Source organism: Pteropus vampyrus, unplaced genomic scaffold (genome assembly GCF_000151845.1).
Source record: "Pteropus vampyrus isolate Shadow unplaced genomic scaffold, Pvam_2.0 Scaffold142, whole genome shotgun sequence".
Classification (NCBI taxonomy): Eukaryota; Metazoa; Chordata; class Mammalia; order Chiroptera; family Pteropodidae; genus Pteropus; species Pteropus vampyrus.
The window spans coordinates 368,027-391,045 of NW_011888923.1; the positions used below are offsets into that span (position 1 = coordinate 368,027).

The following is a 23,019-nucleotide window of genomic DNA, read 5'->3' on the forward strand; positions in this document are numbered from 1 at the left end:
AAATAGAAATCACAGTGGACGTGCTGTTCTCGTGGTGCTTGAATTCTAATGGGGAACAGACAAAGAAAAGCAAACTAACGTAGGTAGGAAGATGTTACATGCAGCGGTGACTCTGAGGAGGATGAGGATGCATCCTCCAGGGGGGCAGCAGCTCCACATCCCGCACTTCCGTTCTTGTAAGTCACTCTGGGCAATGATGACTCTCATGACTGGAGTCAGTTAATCAAGCGTGATGTATGTTTTTCTGATCATTCAAATTACTTAACCCCCATCTGGTGATCTTTAGGATCATGTCTCAGTGACCTACAAACTGTTCCTTGTCGGGACCAGATAAATGATTCCGGAACTCAGGAACTTTTGAGAGCTACAAACAGACAGAATTGGGCTGGAAGAAGAGAGAGATGGGAGCTTCGCTACGGAAGTAAAATCGAATGGCAGTCGCTGAAGTAAAAATCCGTGTGTTCGTCATGCACAGACATGCATTTTCCACTATAGAGGACCCAGTAACAGAATATTTTTAAATGCCGAAAAGATTCTATAAACCTTCTTCATGACTTTTGGATGGGGTGGGGAAGATTATTAGAGGAGGATCTGGTTTTCGTTAAAGCCTTAGCTGACCATCTTACGGTGGATTTGGATGAATCTCTGTGGTGGGGGAGAGGACGGAGTTGTGGCAAAGCCCAGAGGGGACTCCGTGTGGCCCGTGGAGTTCTCTTCAGAGGTCACCGTGGTTTTGTTTTCTTCGATGCTTCCTCAGTATAAGAAATTTTATCAAACAGGCCTGAGAGCCTAACACAAGAAAAAAAAAAGGAAGACATGAAGGAGCTTGATGGGTTGATGATTCATTTCCTCGTTTATAAAGAATGTTTCTTTCGTCCTTCCTGAGGCCCACTTAGTCCTCCTAGACGGAGCTGGGAGTCCCTCCAGCCCCGCCCGCCTGTAGTTAGAGCGGGTGCCCTGCCAGGCCGGGAGGGCTGAGGCTGAGCCGGGTCTCAGGGGGGTGCGGTGCCCTCTGGTGTGCTACCACTGTGTCCTTTTACTGTTTGATTTGTGATTTCCTCAAAAACAAGAAACTCCAGTTCCTCCTGGTTTTTTTCCACCTTCTCTCTCCACTTCTACTTTTCTTAGATAACACCTCATCTGTCTGTAGAAAACCACTGCATTAGTAATGGACTTAAAGTCTGGTGGTCGGAAACAGAAGTGTTGGCAACCTGTTTCTGGTTGCGTCTGTGCCTCGGACCGGTCACTCTGTACCTTGGGCAAGTCATTGATTCTTTCTAAGAAACATGAGCATTAATTAAATAATTAGGCCCCTTCCGGCCCTGAAAGGTTCAGTTATTGATAATAGGAATTGTCCTTGAAAAAACATGATTCGTATGTGTAAAGGACTCTGCCAGATGGCCCCAGACGGGACCACCCCACCTCAGGAGAGAGATTTGATGGCAACGATGGACTTGGGTGCCCAGACATAGTGCTGGGTGGGATGAGCAAAGTTCCATGGTGGGTGGCACACAGAAAGATGGAAGCATGGAGGAGGCGACAAAATGTAGGCATGAGAAAGTAAATAAACTTGTTCTGGTTAGTGCAGCCCAAGAACAGCCCTACAGAAACAGTGCACAGGGTCCCCAGGCAGGATACTGCGTCAGGAGAGACAAGCGGGAGAGAGTGGGGCATGTTCAGGGGACAGCAGGGGCCTGGCTTCAGTTGGATCTAAGACCGCGGTGGCAGATCCGCAGCACCAGCCCTCCCCTCCTCCTCCTGTTCATTGTAGACGTTGTTTAACACAGCACTGTCTTCCCATGAGCTGAAGTGACACCTCAGAATTCATTCTAACACACCTTCTAATCCAAACACTTGGGTGGGGTGGGAGCCGAGGCTGGAGAGAGAGAGTGGAGGTCGCCGGGCACTTTTAATTGGCACACCGAGGGGTTGGAGCTCTTCGCTCTTCTTGAACAGAGGATTGCCGCAACCGGCTCTGAAACGCCAGTAAAGAGTGGTCTTTACCTTGGTGGAGCAGCAGTTACACAGAAGAGCCTTAGTGGTGTCATCTGTCTTGGTTCTAGACAGTGGTTTTGGTAACTCTGGTTGGCTTCTGCCAGGTAAAATGAGAGTCTGATTGATCTAGCTGAGATGTGGAAGCGTGCTCGGTGCTCCCAGGAATTCCTGTGTCTTCCTTTCAGATACAAAAATTAAAAAAATTCTCCCCCCCCACCCCCGCCATGAAGCCCCTAAGAGAATTTTGTTAAAGCCACACACTCCCTCCCGTTTAAATTCCTATATACTTCTTTCAGCATAAGAATGTAATTCTTACATATTGTAAATATTGACATTTGAAAATAACACAGCCCCATCATTCTTAAATATACACAGTGCAACTTGAATACCATTATGATTTATAGCCGTTATCACTTACTTTAAAAACACACGAATGGGCTTCTTTTTAGCAATAAAATTTTACACTTTATCTTTTCCCCCTTTAATTTATGTAACTCACAGACTTCATTCCTAATGTCAAACGTTTTGTGCTCGGGAATGCGCTGTCGGAACACCCTTTCATTCTCCCTGCAGCAAAAGCGTGTGTATCTCTACACGTTCATGCCATTGTTTCCTTTAGAAATAAAGATCTAAGTGTTAGAAGAAAAGTTCTCGCCAATAATTACGCTATAACAATTATTAGTGCACCGTTGATCAAAACAAGATGTAAATGTTGATAAAATCTTAACTTTTTAAGATTTATTGGAAATAAGATGGATTCAGTTTTTTAAACACATTAGTTCTTGGATGAATTTTACTTGTTCGAACGAAGCCATGTTCTGTACCAGTTTTATTATTCATTTATTTGTGGATGTAAGTGATCAAAAACCTTGTTCACATGAACGAGTAAGTTAGAATCATAGTTTTTCAGTGTTACCTAATTATTTGAATTTCTTCCATCATGACAAAAATATAATTTATCATCGGACATATTTTTAATACTCTCCCGGATGACACCTCCATGAGACCTCCTTTAATTTTGTTGAAAGCAAAGAATTAGAAAGTACCTGACTTGTAGGAAGGCTCTTGTCATGACCTTAGACTTAGTCACTGTGTCAGTATCCACAGCAGTGTTTTGCAGTGACCCTTTGTTTGGTGCGAGTTTCTGCGTCAGGCAGTGCTGCCTGGAGCATTCCAGGTGGGAGGGCAGGGTGCCTCTGTGTGTGACGAGAGAAGAGGCCCATCGAGAGAGGGAGGTGGAAGGGGGAGCCGTGCACCGTCCTGGCAGGAGTGCCTTCTCAGGCACATGAATTTTAGGAAAGAAGACACGTGGAAGTGAAGGCTTGGGTTTGGACGTGAATTCCTTAAACTACTTGAGTCCGTGTGCCCTTAAGAAAGACTTTTGTGTCTGCACACCTCAGTTTGTAGACTAAGACCTACGAATCTTGATGGTCAGGCCTGCATCTGGGCCCTGGGAAAACTCAAGGCAAGTCAGGTCCCCGTAGGGTCTGGCCTGGCTGTGTGGAGAGGCCAGCCTGGGGGCCCAGCGCACATCTTCCAGGCTTCAGTCAGTTGGTCAGCTTTGGCCAGAGAACCAGGCTGTGCATTGCTTTGGTGTTTTAAGTGATGAATAAATTACTGTCTTTGCCCTCCAGGGGTTTATAATCTGAACTCTTATTATATAGCAAAATGAAACAATCCCCACACCCCCAGAAAACCCCACAACACCCTCTGGGAGATTTCGTCATTTAGTGTTAATAAAGTACATATATTAACCTTTTTTTTTAGTGTTTTGATGACTCGATTTCAATACAACTGGTTTCCTTTTTAATCCATGTATTTTACTTTGGGAATTTAAAAACCAGGCTGCCAAAAAGGGTCCATGGCACAAAAAAAAAGATGAACTGTGTTCTGAGTGCTGGCCCCTTCCAAACAACCACAGGTAGTTTCCAAAGCGTCCTGGATGACAGTTTGAATGCAGCGGTTTCATGGAAGGTTGCTGTGTGGAGTTGACTCAGCCGGACTGCGGTACAAGGCTCCTGGCTCCGGGCGAGCACCGTCAGTGTTTAAACTGTTGCATAGACTGTCAGACCTAAGGCCTGGTGGTGTCAGGCATTATCTGAAGGATATTAGTTCTCCTGTAATCCAGTTTAGCGTCAACCCATCTGAGTGCATGGTTCCCAAGGTCATTGACCTTCTTTGCCCCTATTCTACCACCAGAAATCCATCTAGAGGGAGAAAACTTTCATTATCTCCAGATTGTGTTTCACGACAATCGACAATGTTCTTAGTTTTATTATTAAGTAATGGAGACGTGTGGCTTCTTAGTTATTCTTTGGTTTGTTTCCTTAACATTTCAGCCTTCATTATTTTCTTCCTGGTGCTTTCTTAGGCAGCCGATTTGCTCCACACACCAGGTCCCCTGACTTGAAGCTGCAGAGCTGCATTTAGATCAGGTTTCTCGCATGCTGCTGACTTTATCTCATTTACAGTGTCACATTTCTGTTGCATACACTGTGCGATTCGGGTCTCCCCACAGCTTTTTAACAATTAGTAATTGAGCAGGAAGTGTTTTTATTACAGTGGCCTTTTGATTTTGATTTTACAATCGTGTAGTGTTTAGCAGAGAGCAGAGGTGGGGAAGTGGCTCTCTGAAACACATTTTTGACAGAGAGAAGTCTGTTGTTTCAGCCACTTGGCTATCTGTCAGCCGTTCTCAGACTTCCCCCTCGTGTTGGTTGCCTGGCAACCTGGGACTGGAGCAATCAAACTGTGGCCAGTGCTTTTCCAAGCCCAGATTGGGAGATGATTTATTGGTGGAGCTGTAAGCACGGTAAACCCAAGCCTCAGAAATGGACCTTTTTTCCTTTTTTAAACCAGGAGTTTATACAAACCACATCAAGGAAAAAAGAAAAAAGACAAAGTATATCAGGTAGAGGGTTTTGTTGTAAAAATAAAGGATAAAATTAAGGCCTGCAGTGAGCTTGTTGCTCTGTGTCTCTCCACCTATGTATAGGTCAGTATTTCAGCTCACTTGGATTATTACTCTTATCTCACTGGAACACTCAACATTTTCAAGCTTAGTGCTTTTATTTGGTAAATTAAGATACTTGGGATGCCATCTTTCTGTTGAGAAAGAAACTCAGCCCAGGGAATGTTAATAGCTTCCCTGGGGTCATCTGTGAAGCCTTGATAGAATCAGGCCTGGAACCAGAGCCCAGCTTTCCTGGCGCCAGTGTCTGTATTCTGGATTTAATGCAGTGAGCATAGAATGCCGATTGCTCTTCTCCCTGTTTTTCAAAATTCGCTGAAGAATCCAAAGACCTGCCTTACGCTATGCTTGTTAACAGGTGCATGGGCAGGTCTGCGTGCGTGTGCACGCTCGTGTGCGGAGAGGGGAGCGCTGTCGTCAAGGACGAGTTAATGCTGAGCTTTCAGGTTCTCCCCACGTCGGCTCCTGCCTGCGCTGCCTCTTCTTGGCCGCCCCCCGCCTCCAGTTTATCATTATTGCTCTTTAACTGTGAAAATTATCCCATATTGATGTACTTTTACTATAAAAGTGAGTTTTAAAGCTCTTTTTGAGGTTTCTTCTTCATAGCCTCAAATAATTTCTCCAGTATTGCAAATGAGGGTAAAGAGAAATTTACTTGGGGAGGGCACTCTGCCTGGGAGGAGGGGGCAGAAGAATCTCAGCCTGACTTAGCAGGCTAAGCATTTCTTTTTGTAAAATTTAAAGGAAATACTTTAGAACTTAAACTCCACTCTGCATGCAGCCCAATATATCCAACTGTGTATGTAAATACACCATTAGTATGTTTGTATTCCTTATAAATATACAGATCTAATCTGTTTGTGTGTTTAATTTACACACAGCTGTGTTCATGCTCACTCAATGCCAATATTTTCAGGAGGAGCGAGGTATCATGGGAGAGCTATTGTTGCAAACAAAGGCCAGCAGAGCAGCCTCGTGGTGGGTTCCATTACCAGCCCCTGATGTGGGGACTTTCCCTTGGGAGACTCTCTTGTGGAGGCTGTCCTGCATGGGGACAGCGAGACCAGCCCTGGTGCCTATAATGGAAAGAAAACAGTGACCAGTGGTGAGCTGAGCTGGGTCTGCCTTACGACTGCATCACCTTCTGTCATTGAAAGACGCTTCCCTCCTCCAGCCCTCTACATTTCCTACAGGGATAATTGGTTTTCTTCCCTATTTGGAGATCCTTTAAAGTGAACAAAGTTAAATGAGGCTCCCTGGCCCTTGTCACGCTGTGGTGAAGGAGAAAACAAAGTCCAGGAGCCCCTGGTGCTGGTCAGGGCCTCAGCTTCCCCTGGTCAGGAAGTGGGGCTGATCGTAACGTCTTCTAGATTTGGTTGAGTTTTTCTGGAAGACAGGTTTTACTTAATTTGAAATAACAGGCCTTTACACGGTTTTATTTCATTTAGGACTACATGATACCATTGTCCATAATTCTAACCATATATTTATTTTACCTCCCTAATAGAAAACTTTTAGTGCTTTGGGTGTTTTAATGTTTTACAAAAAAGAGGTAAGGATCGTTCTAGTCCTGTGCTGTCTGATTCGGTAACCACTAAGCCACGTGGGGCTGCTGAGTACTGGAACACACTCACCCGAGCTGAGAGGGGCTGTGAGAGTACAAAGCACGCTGCTTTCACAGGCCAAGTATGAAAAAAGAATGTAAACGATTTCATTAATAATTTTATATTGATTGCATGTTGAATTGATAGTATTTTAGATATATTATACGTTAAAATGGGCATGAGAAGCTCCTCTCTTATTAAATTAATTTTGTTTTTTTTAATTATGGTTACTAGAAAATTAAAGTTACATATTCGGCTCACGTTTGTGACTCACATTCAGTCTCTACTGGGCAGCCACTGATCTTGACTCTTTCAATTACATTTTTTTGCAAAAGGCTTCCTCACTAAATATTCCTACTTTTTTGTTCCCTTGTAACTTGTAGACAAGCCACATTTCTTTTTTCAGTGTATTCCTCTTTCTTCTTATGTTGAGATCTACTTTGTTAAAGAAGATGAACTTTGCAATGACTTGTTTATTAGCCACTTCACAGGGATGTTTATGGGAAGACTCTATGGTGATAACTCAGGGAGAGGAGGCACCTCTAATGCCCACTTGGGTTCTGTTATTAGTGTTGGTTTATTTTTAATCTGGGTGTAGCTGGGCAGCCATAATTGGCAAGAGATATTTAGCTGGCAGCATTTCTGTATCTGTTAATGCTGCTGCTTAACTAGCCAGTTCTCATTTGACTTGAAATGCATCGAAGCGTGCTCTGATACTCACCCAGTGGCGATGCTTTGTTGAATCTGCCGTAATGAAAGGGCTTCAGCATACTCAACGTAATCATCTAGGCTCAGGGGGTGGGGGGGTGCACATGGCTAGACATACATCGGATCACTCAGTGGCCTTTGCTAGTGGGCCCAGTTGCTATGTAAACCATCTGACATAAGGTCTTTTTCCTATTGAACTTGTGGTCTTTGAATGAAAAATGGAGTAATTTTATTTGACATTTGAGACCACCTGGGAAGGGTTTAGCACACAGGTGCATTGAAAAAGTTAATCATCGTCTTCATCATGGAGTAGATGGTATGGTTTCTCTAGTGGGATTTGTATATTTGAATAGACAGGAAAGTTGGTGTTAAATAATTTTGTAAGAAGTAATTAGACAGTTAGAAACTTAATGGTGAACACATAATCAGGAGACATTGAGTCAAAGCTAGAAGGCAAATGACAGGGAAGTTCAAAATAGGGTTTTGGGAAGACCAGGCTTGCTCACCCCCAGATAATGTTTGTTTATCCATTCAAGCAGTGGTTGTTGATCAAGTGCTGTTTCAGGTGCTGGGCTATAGCAGTGAACAAATTTCCTCATGTTTAGGATCATGTATATCATGTCACGTCATATGGTAATAAGAGCAAGGTGCTAAAGCATAGTAGGGTTGTGGAGAGTGATCGGCGTGCAGATCGAGGAGTCTGATCGGAAGAGTGTTTGCCAGTTCACTTAATTAATTAATAGTTCACTAACATTGTAGTTGCAGTTTTTAGTGGTTTTCGTAATGAACCTCATATTGGTTTTTATTGCTGCATAATGAATTGCCCCCAACTGTAAAAATCACCTCAACTTAAAACAACAGTGGTCATTTATCATCTCTCAGTTTCTGTGGGATGAGAATTTAGAAATGGCTCAGCTGTGCAGTTGTGACTTGGGGGACTTTCCCGACGTTGCATTCGGATGGTAGATGGGGTTGGAGTCATCTCAAAGGCTCCTTCACTCAAGAGTCTGGGCTAGTAAGACTCAGATACCTGGGGCTGGAACAGCTGGAGCTTCTGCGGCATCTCTGTCCCTAGGTGGTCTCCCTCGTACGGTGGCTGTAGGGTAGCCATACCTCTTAAGGCGGCGGTATAGGACTCCGTGCCTGGAGAGGGAGAGCCCAGCAGAAGCTGTGTTGCTTTTTACACCCCAGCCTCAGAGGTCAACCAGTGTCACTTCTGTCCTGTTGGTCAAGACAGTTTCAAAAGTCCACCCAAAGCTCAAGAGCAACGTGTGGGATGAGATGGAAATGCAGTCTGTCACAAATAGAAACCTTTCGTGGGTATGTTTTAGTTTGTTTTGCTTTAAATAATATATGATCTTTTTCTATAAAATAAATTTTGACCAGCTAAGATGCTCTGAAGCTTCCCTCCCAATTCTGACATTCTCTGATTCTACCATTAGCAGATGTGGCAGGCAGTGAGTGTGGAGTTGACAGTTGCGTGGCTTTTGTAGACATTTCTGGAGCTCATCAGCAGAGGAGTTAGCTGGAATAGGAAGACTGTGAGACTCTTCTTGGTAACCTCAAACTCAGCTACCTGAAGACCTGGCACTACAGTCACCCTTTGTGTTATAGCTAATCTTAATGGGGACCGAGGGTGGATGAAATGGTGACTGAAACCGGGAGCTGTCCATTATCACGATACTTGTGCGCTAAGGAAGGCAGACGAATCACATTAGACCTACCTGTCTTACTTCTTGTACTCTGTGGTCTTTGGAAGACTAGAAAGCAAAGGAAGCGGGAAGGAGGACTTCCCGCTTTGGTATCACCTACCCCTCCATGACAGCAAAACAGCCTCGGTGTTTGACCCGAGATGGGCCTCGCTTTAGAAATGGACAAGCTTGGATCTGGGCTTCTGTTGTAAGTGCCATTGAATATTTTTGGGCTGAGGTGAGGAAACAGGTCTTTTTTGCTAAAACTAGGATTTATTTAACATTAAAGGTATCTTTGACTAACCCTCTGAATTTCCCGATGAGACAGTTAACAAAACATATTGTGCATTAGCAGAGTGTCTTTTGGGGGAGAGTTTGGCCATCCTGTCCTGCTTCCATGTAGGAAAGAGGCTGCTTCCCTCACCGCGGCTCCTTGTGATGGAGAACTAGAGACTTCACTGCGGAGGCATCATAGACCATAGAAGGCCCAACGCCCATCTCACACTGGCACACATAAGCCCTGCGAAAGGGCTGGGCCCCTGATAAGGGATCCAGTCACTTAGTGGCAGAGCCATGCACTCTAAGCCAAGTCATTTTGGGGGGAAAATGTAAACATAAATATTCAGTGTATAATCTCTGACACATGCTCTTGCTTCAGAGCAAGTATGTATGTGAGTGTATGTAAAATTTCCTTCCGAGGTTTTTTTAACGAAAGAAATATACCCTTTAATTCTCCTGGTATGAGTAGATACAAAAGAATGTTTTTTGTACCTTGATTTCAAGTTATTAATCCTATTTTGAAGTCTCATTTACTTCTCCACCCCTCGTGATTGGCTATGGGTTGGGGTAGGTTGTTTAATTTCGCTGAACCTCAGTTCCTCCATCTGTAGAATGGGCCCAGAGACACCAATCTTGGAGAGTGTATGAGGACCCCGGAGGAGGAGGATGTGGTCTAGGACCCACCAGTGTCCATGTTGAGATTGTAGCGTCCTGAGACTGTGGAAGATGTCACACTGAATAGAGAGTGTAGGTACAAGTCTGAGCTAGAGAATAATGTCAGATCTAGAGAGATGAGAACGTCTATCAAAATGCGATTATTATTTTAAATGGTAATCCTGCTTGCTTTTTAAAAACTATAACTAGTTTAACGAAACTATTAACTATGGTTGACCCTTGAACAAACGCAGGGTTTAGTGGAGTCGACCTCCTGCACAGTTAAAAAATTTGAGTATAACTACTGCGCTTATCTTGTAAAAATGCTAGTAAGTTCAAAGTGTGCTTACAGAGTGGCGGCAGAAATCAGGAGCAACACACTAGAAATCTTGGAAACGCCCACCATGGCTTGCTGGCATGTCTCCTCACAGATTGCTTCTGGTGCTATTTACTAAAAACGTAGTGCTTTACTCAGATCACCCTTTCATGAATATGTTGAGTATTTACAACCAAACACCAAATGATACTTTCGAAGCAGCATCAATAGTATACCTCCAGCAGGAAATGTGTTTTAGATCTGGGGTGATGGGAATCTATAACATGCAGGATTGTGTGGCTGAAAAGCTGTAGGTTCTCGTCTGATGATGAGTCCGATAGAGCCCCCGATGAGCAGGTAGGCACTGTGTAATGCGGATGTGTGGAAAGACGTTCATGTCTTCTGCTTGGCATCAGTATTCTCTTTCCACCTTGCTGCTCGTCAGCAGGCCCACATTTAAGACACATCTCCACTGTTGTTCAGCGGACAGGCTCCTCTTACTCCATGCCTGGCTTACCGGCGGACACTGTCACATCTCTGTCAAGCGGGGCGTGGGGCTGAGACTGTGGTTTGCTTACTTGAAGATTTGCCTGCTCTTCAGTCCCCCGAGAAGCAATATATTATTAACATAAAATTTTGTGCAGCAAACAGGGTAGAGCAGAAGGAGCCATTTTCACAGTGGGAATCATTTTAATACCTACTGTGTTTTCCAAACAGTTATGTAGAGGGACAGTATAAGTCGCTTTTCATAAGTCCTGGTGAGTTTCTTACTGTGATACACTAGTTAAAATTCACTAGAGGGAGTTAATTTTGAAAGCTCTCAGCCAGGGGTTAATGCAGAGTTATCTTTTAGCCATTTCTGTAGCACCGCCCCCCTGTCCCTGCCTCTCCTCTTTGCTGCACACACAGGTCAGATCCAGCACTTGAGATGAGCCATATTGGGGTTTCACGTGCAGATGAGGGACATAAGCACACCTTATTCTTTGAAGGACTTACTCTCAGCCCAGTACCCTTCTCTGTGCTATCCAGTTTTTAATATGCAGAATAATTCTTTTCAAATGGGTAGGGTGGGTATTTGAGGGCCAGTTTAAAAGGTGAACAAATTGAGGCAAGAATAAATTAAGTTACAAGAATATAGCCTTGTTTATATATAGATTTGGGGGAAAACACTTCAAATCTTGAAATTCAAACTCAGGCAACAGACGTCCATCATACCCCTGATCCGCACCCTGCCCCGACTCCATTCTTAGGCTTCACCCCATCCCTGAGGCTCCCGGTTGTTTATATTTGTCACCCTTTGCCCTTCCACCCTGGTCCAGGGATTTGGTGACATACGGTTAGTTTTTCCATCTGTGAAATGGAGATAGTAGTGGTTCCTGCTTATGTTGTGATGCTTCAATGAGTCAGTGCCTGTGGAGCCCTGAAGCCGGAGTCCAGCCTGTCCAGCACCGCTCAGGCGTAGCCATTGTTCCTATTGGATGTAGGGTGGTTTTCCCCACCCTTTTATATCCTAACACACAGCAGTGGAGCTGCTTGCCCTGGGCCCACCCTGCCACCCTGCAGGTGGAGAGGGTCAGCACCTGGCCAGGCCAGTAAGGCGTTCAGTGCTCATGTGCACAGAGCTTGGCTCAGCGACAGCATGAGGACCTTCTGAACGTATTACTTTATTATCATAGGGTAAAATGTTATTGCATTTTGACCCAATTATGTTTATTTCTATTAAGTATCTCTCATTTCAAAAGTGGCTGTGTCCAAACAGCCATGTCAGAATTTCCTTTATGGAGCAGAAGAGCAGACTGTATCCTAGGACTTCTGAGTTTAAACCTCAAATTCTTTCCATTTTACCAAAAATGAGAAATAGAACTTTCTAGATTCTGTTAAACTCAGTTTAACAGTAAGTACTCTGTTCAGGTAACTTGCTTTTTTAAAGCCAGGAGTTAAATATTTTCTATAAGTAGTTATAAGTAGGTAACTCCTGATGATGATGATGATGATAAGTTTTAGTCCAATAATAGAAAACTATAGTAATTTGTCTGAAAACTGGAGCATAATTCTGTAACATAGCAGAGGTTCTAATTATCACCACAGTGACAATCATATTACAGTATATATCAAGTTAATGTGTTGTACACTTTAAATTTATACAATGTTATATGTCAAAATGTATTTCAGTAAATAAAACTAGAGCACAACCACAAACTAAGTTTGTAAAACAAAGGACCGTTTCCTTGTCATAAATAAATTTATAGTTATATTTGGATCTCATCTGGCTGTGGAGATACAGAAAGAGAAAAGGACTTGCTTTCTGCCCCCAAGGAACACAGTCAGGTTGGCTGGAAACACAGCACCAGAGAAACAAGTGCCAACACCCCAAGACCCTCAGCTCACACAGCTGAGAGCAGTCAGACCACAAGTCTGTGGAGCGTAAAAAGCAGGGCTGTGCAGCACCAGGAGCAGTGGCCCAGCCCAAGTCACCGCCTTTTAAGTGACTGCAGTCTTCTTTCTTTTTCCTTCACCCTTGACGTCCCAGCATCCGAATATCTGTACACTGTCAGAGAGAGAAAAGCCAAGGGACAGAGCAATAACTCATGAGGCCTTGAATTTCAGCACTAGAAATACTGAATTTCAGCTCGATTGCTGGAAGGCTGCTAAGAAACAGACCATGTCTGTGAACGGTCTTTTAGAAGCTCGTAGTGCAGGCGTACCTCGTTTTATTATTCTCAGCTTCATTGCACTTCAAGTATGTTGCGTTTTTTACAAATTGAAGGCAAGAGCCTCCACCAGCAAAAGATTAGGACTCACTTATTGCAATACTTGCTTTATTGAGGTGGTCTGGAGCCAAACCCATAATCCCTCCGAGGTATGCCTTTATCTTTCTCTTTGTAAGTAGATTGTGCTAATTATTAAATTAAAGTCTTAAAAACTTCAGGGTCTTCATTTGAAGAGAGATGAAGTAACAGGGAAAGGAGAGGATGGCCTCAGAAACCCATTTAACATATTGACCTGTTCTGATCATTGACTGCTCGGAGTGGGTTGGCTTTGTTTCGATTTTAAAGGCTACGCTGCACTTCTGGTAAACCACAAGGTAAAGGCTGGTCTCTGAGAAGCAGATGTTTTACCAGTTTTGAGGCCTTGTGGCTTTCCATAGAGAAATGACAGTACAGGCCACATGAAGCTTTTTTTAAAAAGTGGAGACAGTGGTGCTTTGCACTTGATAGTATAGTCATTGAAATACATTGACAACTGGTCTCTGTTCACCACCAGATGTCAAACCCATACGTCTGAAAGCAGTTAGTTTGAAATGTCTATAAGACATTCAAGCAAGCGTTGCCAGTGAGCTGGGACCATACGTTTACCATAGAAATAATCATGAGGATCTTGGATGATGTTTAGAGCCAAGGGTGCGGTGGGATGTATGTTGGGAAGGAGTTTGGAGAGCAGAAAGCCTAGAACAAAGCCTTGGGGAGAGTCCAACATTTAGAGGTTGAATAGGGAATTAAGCCTTGTGTTATGAGGAAAACCAGAGGAGTTTAGTGTCATGGAGCCAAGAACATCAACTCTGTTATCAGAGTTCAAAATGGACCCTTTGACTTTTAACAGTCTGTTTCCACTGTGACTGCCCTAGCCCAGGCCCTTGTCATCTCATGGTTTGTTTTACTCATGTATCAGAAACTTGAGGGCCACAACTGCCTAATTCTGTAGGGAGGCGAAGTGGTGTGAGATGCAATTCCTGTCTTTTCAGAGCTTATAGACCCTATCAGTACATGAGACCTTATACAGGTAAATGCCGAGTAAATGGGAAAGGAGAATGGTCAGGGGAATTTTATTTTGGAGTGGGAAGGACTTGAACTTGGATTTCAAGTAAACTGGAGGTAACTTGGGTAGGCTGTAGAGAGTAAAAAAGACACCCCAGAGTCTGGAGTTCACACAGTTGCAGTGTGGGCCAGTTGGCATTCCTGGACATCTAGTCAGAAAGGGACAGGGACTGGATACTGGAGGTCCTTGAATTCAGGTCTAAGGGACATAAACACCACCCTGAATAGGTCAGAGAGTTGTTCTTTGGTAGGGGCGGAGAACAGGATGGGTGGGACTCATGGTGAGATCTCTGGTTTTGAAAGTTTTCTTGCAGAGGATTGTAAATGGCTGGATGGGGGAGGCGGGTTAATAGACCAGCCAGCAGGAAGGGGAGGTGAGGGCTTGGCCCGGGACTAGTACTACACTGGGCAAGAAAGGAGGGCATCGAAAGGCCTTTCTTAGGAAGAATACTGAGGACTTGGTGATTTGATGTTGGGGCCAACAGAAAAGGGCAGAGTCACAGATAATGGTACCGTGACTGAAAATGGTTACTTCTGTAGACTCTTGTCTTCATTTCACAGAGAGTGTGGCAGTGCAGGGCATGGATTTTGGAGCCTTGGTTTGAATTGTCTTTGCCCCTGAGGAGTTGGGTGACCTTGGTCTGCTTACTTATGCATACACATCTGTGCCTCAGCTTCCTTGTCTGTAAAATGGAGATAATAGTAGGACTTCTTTTAGTAGGTCATGAGGATTATGAATTAACATATGTGAGGCTCCTGGCATATAATAGCTCTTAGTTGAATGGACGGTGGTCAGAGGATTTTGTCATAACTAGAAGAATTGGCTCAGACAGAACTCAAGTTTACTCAGCTGCACCACATTGCCCTGTTGTTCCGGCGTTCGTCTTTCTCAGACGCCGCCTCCTAGTGAAACCGCTTCGCATCTTTTGGCATCAGGCCCACGTTCAGACTGCATGGTCCTGGCATTCCACCGCCTGACTCACACCGGGCCACCCACCTCAACTTCGTGTAGACCCTCCTCTCCTGTAACCCGATTCCCGTCCTCCACCTCTGTCTTTCGTGGAAGGCCTTCCGCAGCCCCTCCCCCTCTCCACGTGCTCTCTGTTCTTCGTGTCTGGCCCGTGCCTGGCCGCCTCCGTGACAGCACAGTCCACCCTTCTTCGTGGCTCCCTTGCTGCACTGAGGAGCTACGCTTCACTGCTCCGCACTTGGCTGAGTTAAGTCAGGTGGTTCTGTGATGACTTCACATACATTTATCTTACCTGCTAAAAATGAATTGCAGTTTTAATAAAAGCCCATGGCTACTTTTAAATTCCTCCCAGTGCTCGGTGCTCAGTAAATACTTATAGAGTGGATGAAGCAGCATTCATTCTGATGGCCGAGGTTGAGTTTAGGCCCGTCTCATCTCACGCCTGGGCTGTCACCAGCCTCTCTAACTAGTCTCTGTAGAGCAGCCAGCCTGTCCCTAATCCACAGCTATGCCACAGCCACAGCAGTCCTTACCCAGGCTTTTCTTGGAACATTCATGCTTAAATGTCTCTGCGGGGCCACATTTAGGACCTAACTCTTCTCCCTGGCCTGAAAGGCTCTCTGCAACCGGGTCCTTCCCTGCCACTTCCGTCTTGTCTGATGGCACTCCCTTCTGCACAGCCTGCCCTCCTTGCAGTTCCCAGAATGTTCTGTACGCCCTTCCCGGCCGACTCCTCCGCGTGAAGCCCTGCTGGAGCCCACCTGGCAGGCTCATGCTCTTCCTTGTCACTTCCTCTAAGACCTCAGCCCTGTGAGTCGCTTCCTTCTCCTAGCCCCACCCACCACCCTTTGTTCCTCCGATGCTTTTATAAAGGGCCAGAGATCGACCTGCTTTCTAGCCTGCGGTGGAGCGCCTCGAACCCAGGGCAGCCGTGCTCCTCTTCCCATGCCCGGCGGAGATGCCTTGCCCAGAGCCCAGGATGCGTGTTGATCTTTTTAAGAAAGGACACTTTTGCCAGCTCACAGAGGGCACTGTTCTCCGGCCCAGAAGAGAGCCTGCTTATTTTTTGAGCCTTGACAGACTTTTCCTTTGAACTATACGAAATATATTGAAAACTGACAATGATGAGTCATATCTTAGAAAGGGATGAAAACTAAAAATGCAGAGACTCTAGGAATGGAGAGGAGACTGCAGATCAGGTCTCGCAGGCCAAGCCTAGCTCTTCACCGAATTTGCCCGGCTGGTCTCAAACATGGGGAGTGGGAGGGACTCTGCTCCCGGTGGGCAGGTGATTTATTGGCTGGGAAGCTTCCGCGGTGATTTAGTTGTGAAACGGCGCCCTGCGAGGTGCAGGCTAATGCCTGGGCCGCGCGGAGCGGCCGCCCACAATCCCGGGCCGGAAGAGACCGCGGGGGTCGTCGGGGCCAGGCCCCTACTTCGCATCCGGGGGTTGGTGGACGTGCGGCCGTCGTGCTGCTGACTCTGGCCGCCGGGAGAGAGGACTGGAGACGGAGCGGCCTGGAAAGGGCCGCGAGAGCCAGCGCGGCCCCAGCCCAGCGGGCCCCCTCTGCTCACTCTCGCCGCGGAAGGGAGGAAGTTTCTGTGCCCTGCTGCCCGGATTTACTCCTGCTGTTCGGAAGGAGGGAACCGACACCCCAGCGCCCGGGTCCCGGGAGGCTCCGGCGCAGGCCCGGCGCGGCGCCCCGGGGTGGGGGCCCGAGTGTGGGGCTGGCGGGCAGCGCGGCGATCCAGGCCGTCTTTTGCAGCCTCCCGCGGCCGCGCCGGGCTCTTAGCCCCGCGCTCTAGCCTCCTCCCCCGGTGGCGGCGGTGGCCCCAGCCCCGCGCCCCCCGCATCCCGCGCCGCGCCACGGTCACACGCTGAGCCACCCCGGCCACCCCCGCCCTGCGCTTTGTGGAGCTGCATCCGGAGCCCAGTGACAGGCGCGGCCTCTTGCAGCCCCGGACCGTGGGTGCGCTTGGCGCCCGCCCCGCGTACCTGTGGCTGCCGGCCGCCCCCGCGCCCACCCTGCCGGGAGGTGCTACAGGGGTCAGCCACGCGCCACGGGGCTTCGAGACCCCAGCCCCGAGGTTGGGGACCAGGGAGCCGGGAGCTACCCTCACTGGGGCGGGGAGGGGCTGCCCCAAAGGAATGGGACGAAGTGAAAGTCTCCAAACTGCTAAGGAAATGGGGAAGGGCGGGCGATGAGGGGCGTCGGGAAGAAGGAAGGGGTGCTGTGCTGGTGGTTCTTTATTTGGTGCCTTGAAGTGGCTTTTAGTGACGGAGATGGCGGGGCAGGCCGGCTGGGGTCTGGGCCCCAAGTGGGCTTCCGCGATGTCGGTGCCTTGGCGGTGAATTCTTCGGATTAACGGAAGGGCCTTTTAACCCGCCAGGGTGCCTCTGGGGAGAAGTCTCCAGGTTTGGTTCCGTCCCCTCCGTCCCCTCCGTCCCCTCCCTCCGGCTCGGCGCTCTGAGAAGCCCCCTTCTCAGGTAGAAAGCAGTTGTGCCTTTTTGTGGAACCACGGGGCATATTTGTTGTTTACGCCTTGGTGGACCGGTGCACAGACTGGTGGCACAGAGGGCACAGATTGCTTCTTAGCCTCAGACACAGGATGTCCTTTCCCTAAGCGTGTGTGCGTTGTGGGGTGTGGGTTGGGGTTCTGATGGAGGCTGTCGCGGGCCTGCCCTGGCCGGGAGCCCCAGGTCTGTTTCTGAATCCCCCGCAGTCAGTATTCCCTGGCTAGGGCTTTTTGTGCTGGTTATTCTGCTGATTGCAGATATCTTCGCTTTGCTGACATCCTGTTTTGTTTTCGGTTTTTACATCCCATTTGTTTTTTTTTTCTCTTTATCACAGAAACGCTTCGTCAAGGGGCTCAGGCAGTACGGCAAGAACTTCTTCAGAATTAGGAAGGAGCTGCTCCCCAGTAAGGAGACAGTGAGTACAGCTGGACTTTATGTAACTTGGTTTTTTCCTCGCCGCTCTGCTGCTTCTCCGCACTCCGTCTCATGAAATGGTTTCCTTTAACCCTGCGCGGTGCCCAGACCCGGGCCGGCCTCCCGGATCCGATTCGTTTTACTTCTCCACTTTGAGCTCGTGAGTCGAGATAGTAAAGTGACAGATTATGCTTCTCCCCCAAAGAAAGTGGACCTCTGTTCTAAGAACGGAACCGTCTTTGGTAACAGGGTGGTGGGCGGGGTGGGGGGGCAGCCTGGGGTGTTGGGGAGTTAACATCTAATTTTAAATACAGTGGCTGAAATAGGAACTGTCATTTATCACTCGTTCAGATTTGGTTGATGTGGTTTGTAGCTCATATACTTTGAATTCTATTGGGACTTGGAAGGGGGAGCTTTTTCTATATTTAATGTTGCTATGTTTTAAAGAGTAGTTTTAACTCTTAAATTTTTCGGTCGTAAAATTTTGCGCTTTTCATTTGATGGATACACAAGGATTCCTGTAGATTTCTTAAACGAGACTTTAAAAAACTTCTTTGGTGTTCCACAAAGCTGAGAGTCAGATCTTAGCGTATTCTTACCAAATTTGGGGTAGGAGGGTTTGCTGAGGAAGTTTATATGAAGAGAATATTTGCAAGGGATTCACTTTCCTTAATCTGCAGTGTCCTACAGGTGCTATTGGAGGAGGGTGGGGATAGTCCCTCTAGCTAGGCCCAGGAGTAGTGAGGACAGGGGCGGAGCAGGACCAGCCTCACTCTGGTGAAGCAGAGCCTGGTAATTAGGGCGCCCTCAGGAGGTAGGGTGAAGGGGGTACTTGGACATTCCCTCTGGGAGTGGGATGGGGGAGAGAGATGAAAAATACTCATAAAAGTAGCTGGGTTGTTTTGTGAGGTTTTTTTTGTTTGTCTGTTTTCTTATTGGGTGTTACTCATTGGTTTCCTCATAGTCGATTGTGATTCTTTCATTGGTTTCTTTTTTTTTTTTTTTTTTTAAACAAACTCTTTCTGGACACTTTTTCTGTATAGTACCTTAACAGCAATAACTCCTAGGGAAGGCAGGTCTGAGATTTCCAGTATAGTCTCCTATAAATTGGGGTTTTGCATCAATCAATCATAATTAGATTGAACTTTTAATATATATTATACATCTAAATATGCTGAGATGGATCATTTTGAGAATGATTAAAAAAAAAAGAATACAGATGTTAAAATATATTGTGTAATCAGTGAATAAAACCAACTCATTTTTTGCTCTTCCTAGACCAGATTGGAAAAAGGTATTTTATGGAGAACAGTGAAAAAAATACTTTAAAGTTTTCTGAGTATTTCAGTTATTTGAAATTTGATAAGCACTTTTTAAAACTACAGTGCCTTCACCCAAGTGTAGAAATTTTGGTTTGGCCAACTAAATTTGAGTGAAAATGAGAGAGATTAATGAGCAGATTTGACCTGATGTGATGGGCCAGATCATAACCTCTCAACTCAAGTTTTACCTCTCCCTGTGCTCTGCTAAAAGTTGCAAACTGTGAAGCATTTGATACAAGATATCACTCACCAATTATTTCATCTTTCTACTTGAAGAAATAAATTTATAATAACAGGATTAAGCATTAAATCTGAAATCTGTCTAGCATTTGGAAATGCCAACCTTTAACTTAGATGAGGGTCTTTGAATCTGTTTTTCTTCTTACTCTTGGTTATCCCTTATTCTTATCAATGGTGTCAAACTCAACAAGTAGCCTTTCTCTCCCACAGAGAAGTCCTCTTTACACCAAACTTTTGAGCTCATTCTCTGGTCTTTTCAGGTGCCTCTTGCCTGAGACCCTTCCCCATTACTTCTCTGCCATCTCAGCTTCCCAGTCACACAGCTCCTCTCTACCTCTCCCCCTCTCTGGCACCCAGCAGCCTTCCTGCTTCCAACCTCTTCATCAGGGCAGGACCATCAGGGCTAATGGGAGAGTTGTTTGCAGCACCGAAAGATTTATCATAGGTGACACTGACTAACTGTTCCTAGTGTTCTGCTGTCTTCTGCGTAGAATTGGAGGAATTCAGTCGAAGGGTAAATTTGTAAGTATTCTAATCTGCTGGGGGAGGTACTCTTCTTATATTTTCCTTAGTTATCGACAAAGGCAAGCTAATCATTCACAACTCATAGGGAGGGGAGGGCAAAGGTTCTTTGCTACAGAAGATGAGGAAATACACAAGCACCAGTGTTCTTAGTTGAAAAACTTCCTTGGTAGAAATCTTCATACGGTCATGCCTCCTTTTATAGCAAATCCTTTGACACTTTCCACATTCTCTCTATTTGCCAGAATTATTAACTCATTTCTTTGCTATTTGCAACTGACTTGAAACTTCAGAAGGGTGTCAGCATCCAGAAGAACACGCCTGATTGGGCATGGGTACCGGGGTCAGCAGACCTGTGTTCTATTCTTGGCCTTCCCAGTAACTATAGTACTTGACGATCTCTCAGCTGTGGCAGTCCCCTTTGAGCTGTTCATTTGGAAGTTCAGGTGAAGTCCTGACATGGACTGGAAAATTATTTTCTCTAAAATGGGAAATTTCGCATGAGAATTTTATATGTGCTGCATATAAACTTTATAAAATGTTTGTGTGTCTTTGGCTGTCACTGTTACTGAGAGCAAAATGATGGTCCTTGTCTCCTTTGCCACTTACCTGCTACGGGCCTTAGGCAAGTTATTCAACTTCTCTGTCCTTTAATGTCCGTCTGTAAAATGGGACGATCCTTCTGCCCCTTAGAATAACGTTGAAAATTTAAATAATATAATGTCTATGGAGAGTACATAAAAACAGTTGAAAATGATTGTTCTTCCCATCTACCTTAAATACTACCTAGAATAGCTAACTGTTATGAAAGTACAGAATTATTTTCCACTTGTAAACAAATTGAACTATAAAGTACCTGTTTTTAAAATAAATTACCTGTTTTTATTACTCTATCTTGCCAAAAATACTTTTAATTGAAAAACTGGAGGGGTTAGAGGGCAGTGCCTTAGCTTAAGGGTGTATTTTCTTTGCCTTGAAGCTTTATCGAGGAGACTTCCATTCTTACTACTTCATTCAGTGCTGTTATGCACACAAAGGTTCCTGGTGGGCTTGGACATAAACAGCTCTCCTAGCTCTTTTGGTTTCTGGTGTTTATTACACAGGAGCTAAATCGGGCTTTTTTCTGAACACTGCTGCCCACTGAAGTGGGAATAGTGGCTGTGATTGTGGAAAACCAACTGTTTATAGAGGTTTAGCTGAGTGGGTATACATGTTAACCTCACGGTACCCAAGAGAATAACTGCAAGTTAAATATTTTAGTATCATGGTTGTGCAGATATCCTGTAGTTTATTATCTTTCTCTATAACCATTTGCCTCCCTCGATATGCTTATAAGATGTATAATCAGTAGTAAAATATAGTAAGGTATCTTTGCCAAGCATCTCAGATTCCCCTTGGCTGTGCACTTCTTTCTCAAGACACTGTTTAGCCTAAACCACATCAGAGTCTTGGATGTGAATACGTTTGTGTAAATCACAGTGAGTGTCCCATGGCTGAGATTCTGAGATGATCGGAACCAGGCTCTGCTGTAAGCACTTGCAGCTACTCTTTCGGTTGATGAATTACATGACCTTTGATGCTGAATTAATGTTTGAAAAAATAGGAGACTGAATAGAGTTGAATTTTCATTACCAAGAGGGGAACCCATATTATGAATAATATAAAATCATGGATGTTACAGAAATAGTTTTTTGTTTGATTTTTACACACACTGCGGTTTTCTTCAGAAACCATGAGATGATTACTCAGGTGACAATAACATGTATCTTCTTTTACGCCGAGTATATGTTTGTGTTGTTTGAACCAAAGACATTCCATATCTGACACCTGGATGATTGTCCCTTGAATCCTGGCTGGCCTTTGTGTGTGGCTCTGTCTACTGTTGCTCAGACAAATTTATCCATATTGGATTGTAGACAGGGGGCACTTACCTCAGTGACCTGTCTCAGATGCAACTAATGTTAGTGAGAAGACAATTTGATCTGCTCCAACTTGGTTGAGAGAAGGAAGAGGTGCCCCCAATGTTGTAATTAGCCTCTGGGGAGGAAGAAGGTGAAAAGGCTTATACCCTTAACTGTGTTTCTCATCTTCCTAGTGTTATTTTTGAGCACCTACCTAGCCCAATAGAAAGTAAACTCATGTTATTTGTATACTTTGTTGCTGGTGCATCAGTATTTACTAGAAATTCATTTTCACCTACATCCCATTACCAGAGCTAAATATTCTACTTGGTTTCAATTTTTAGAAATTTTGTATACCATTGAGTACTGTAATGGGTGGGTGTGTCTATAAAGAGAAGCAAGGTGCCATCCGTGCTTGGCAGGGAGCCAGCATCACAGCAGGGAACAGGAACCATTTGCATGCCTGCCATGTCAGGCAATGTGTGCTCAGGGGCCCGCGGGGTGGGGAGGAGGTTCTGGCCCCCCAGAGTGAGCGCAGGGGCCTAAGGCTTCTGGAAGGCTCTTTGGAGGGTGTGGTATTTGAACTGAACTTTGAAGAAAGGATACGTTTTTTTGACAGGCTTTGGTTGGGAGGGTGGAGGACAAATGACTTTGCAGCTGCAGGAAATATCATGAGCAAAGTCATGGAGACAGGAAATTGCAAAACGTGCCCAGCGAGTACATTGGTGTGGTTGAAGAGAAGGTCGCACGAGCTGATGCAGTGGGACTTAGACCAAAATTATGGCTTGAGGGTAGACTCTGGGGGACTTTGCACTCTCTCCAAAGAGTGTTTTTGGAGACCTGAAAGCTTTGGAGAAGAGAAGCAATGGAGCATGTGCTGAGGTGCCCAGAGCATTGTTGAGCAGCATGAACAAGAAGGAGGCCAGGAGCAGGTTCTTGTAACAGTTCAGCCTGGTAGTAAGACAGAAAATGGGGCCTTGAAAGGGATGTATGGAAATGGAAGTCTGTTTTTTATTTCTGTTGAAAATGTGTCACTGTTTTTTTGAATGGGACCAAGAGCCCAGGGAAGGAATGGGTGGTTTGAAGGTTAAGGGTTTTA

At 45.5% G+C, this 23,019-nt stretch overlaps 1 protein-coding gene across 7 annotated transcripts in view; it reads left to right on the plus strand.

Annotated features, from left to right (window-relative positions):
• Nucleotides 1-23,019, plus strand: part of RERE (arginine-glutamic acid dipeptide repeats) — a 366,623-nt gene that overhangs the window by 293,120 nt on the left and 50,484 nt on the right. For 4 of the 7 annotated variants that reach the window (XM_011368442.2, XM_011368444.2, XM_011368443.2 and 1 more), the window contains one exon: nt 17,856-17,936. In XM_011368442.2, coding sequence (XP_011366744.1) covers nt 17,856-17,936 — 81 coding nt within the window. Of the gene's footprint in view, nt 1-15,874; nt 17,092-17,394; nt 17,492-17,855; nt 17,937-23,019 lie in introns of those variants that run through there. The other 3 variants (XM_011368446.1, XM_011368448.2, XM_011368447.2) reach the window with 3 other exon arrangements.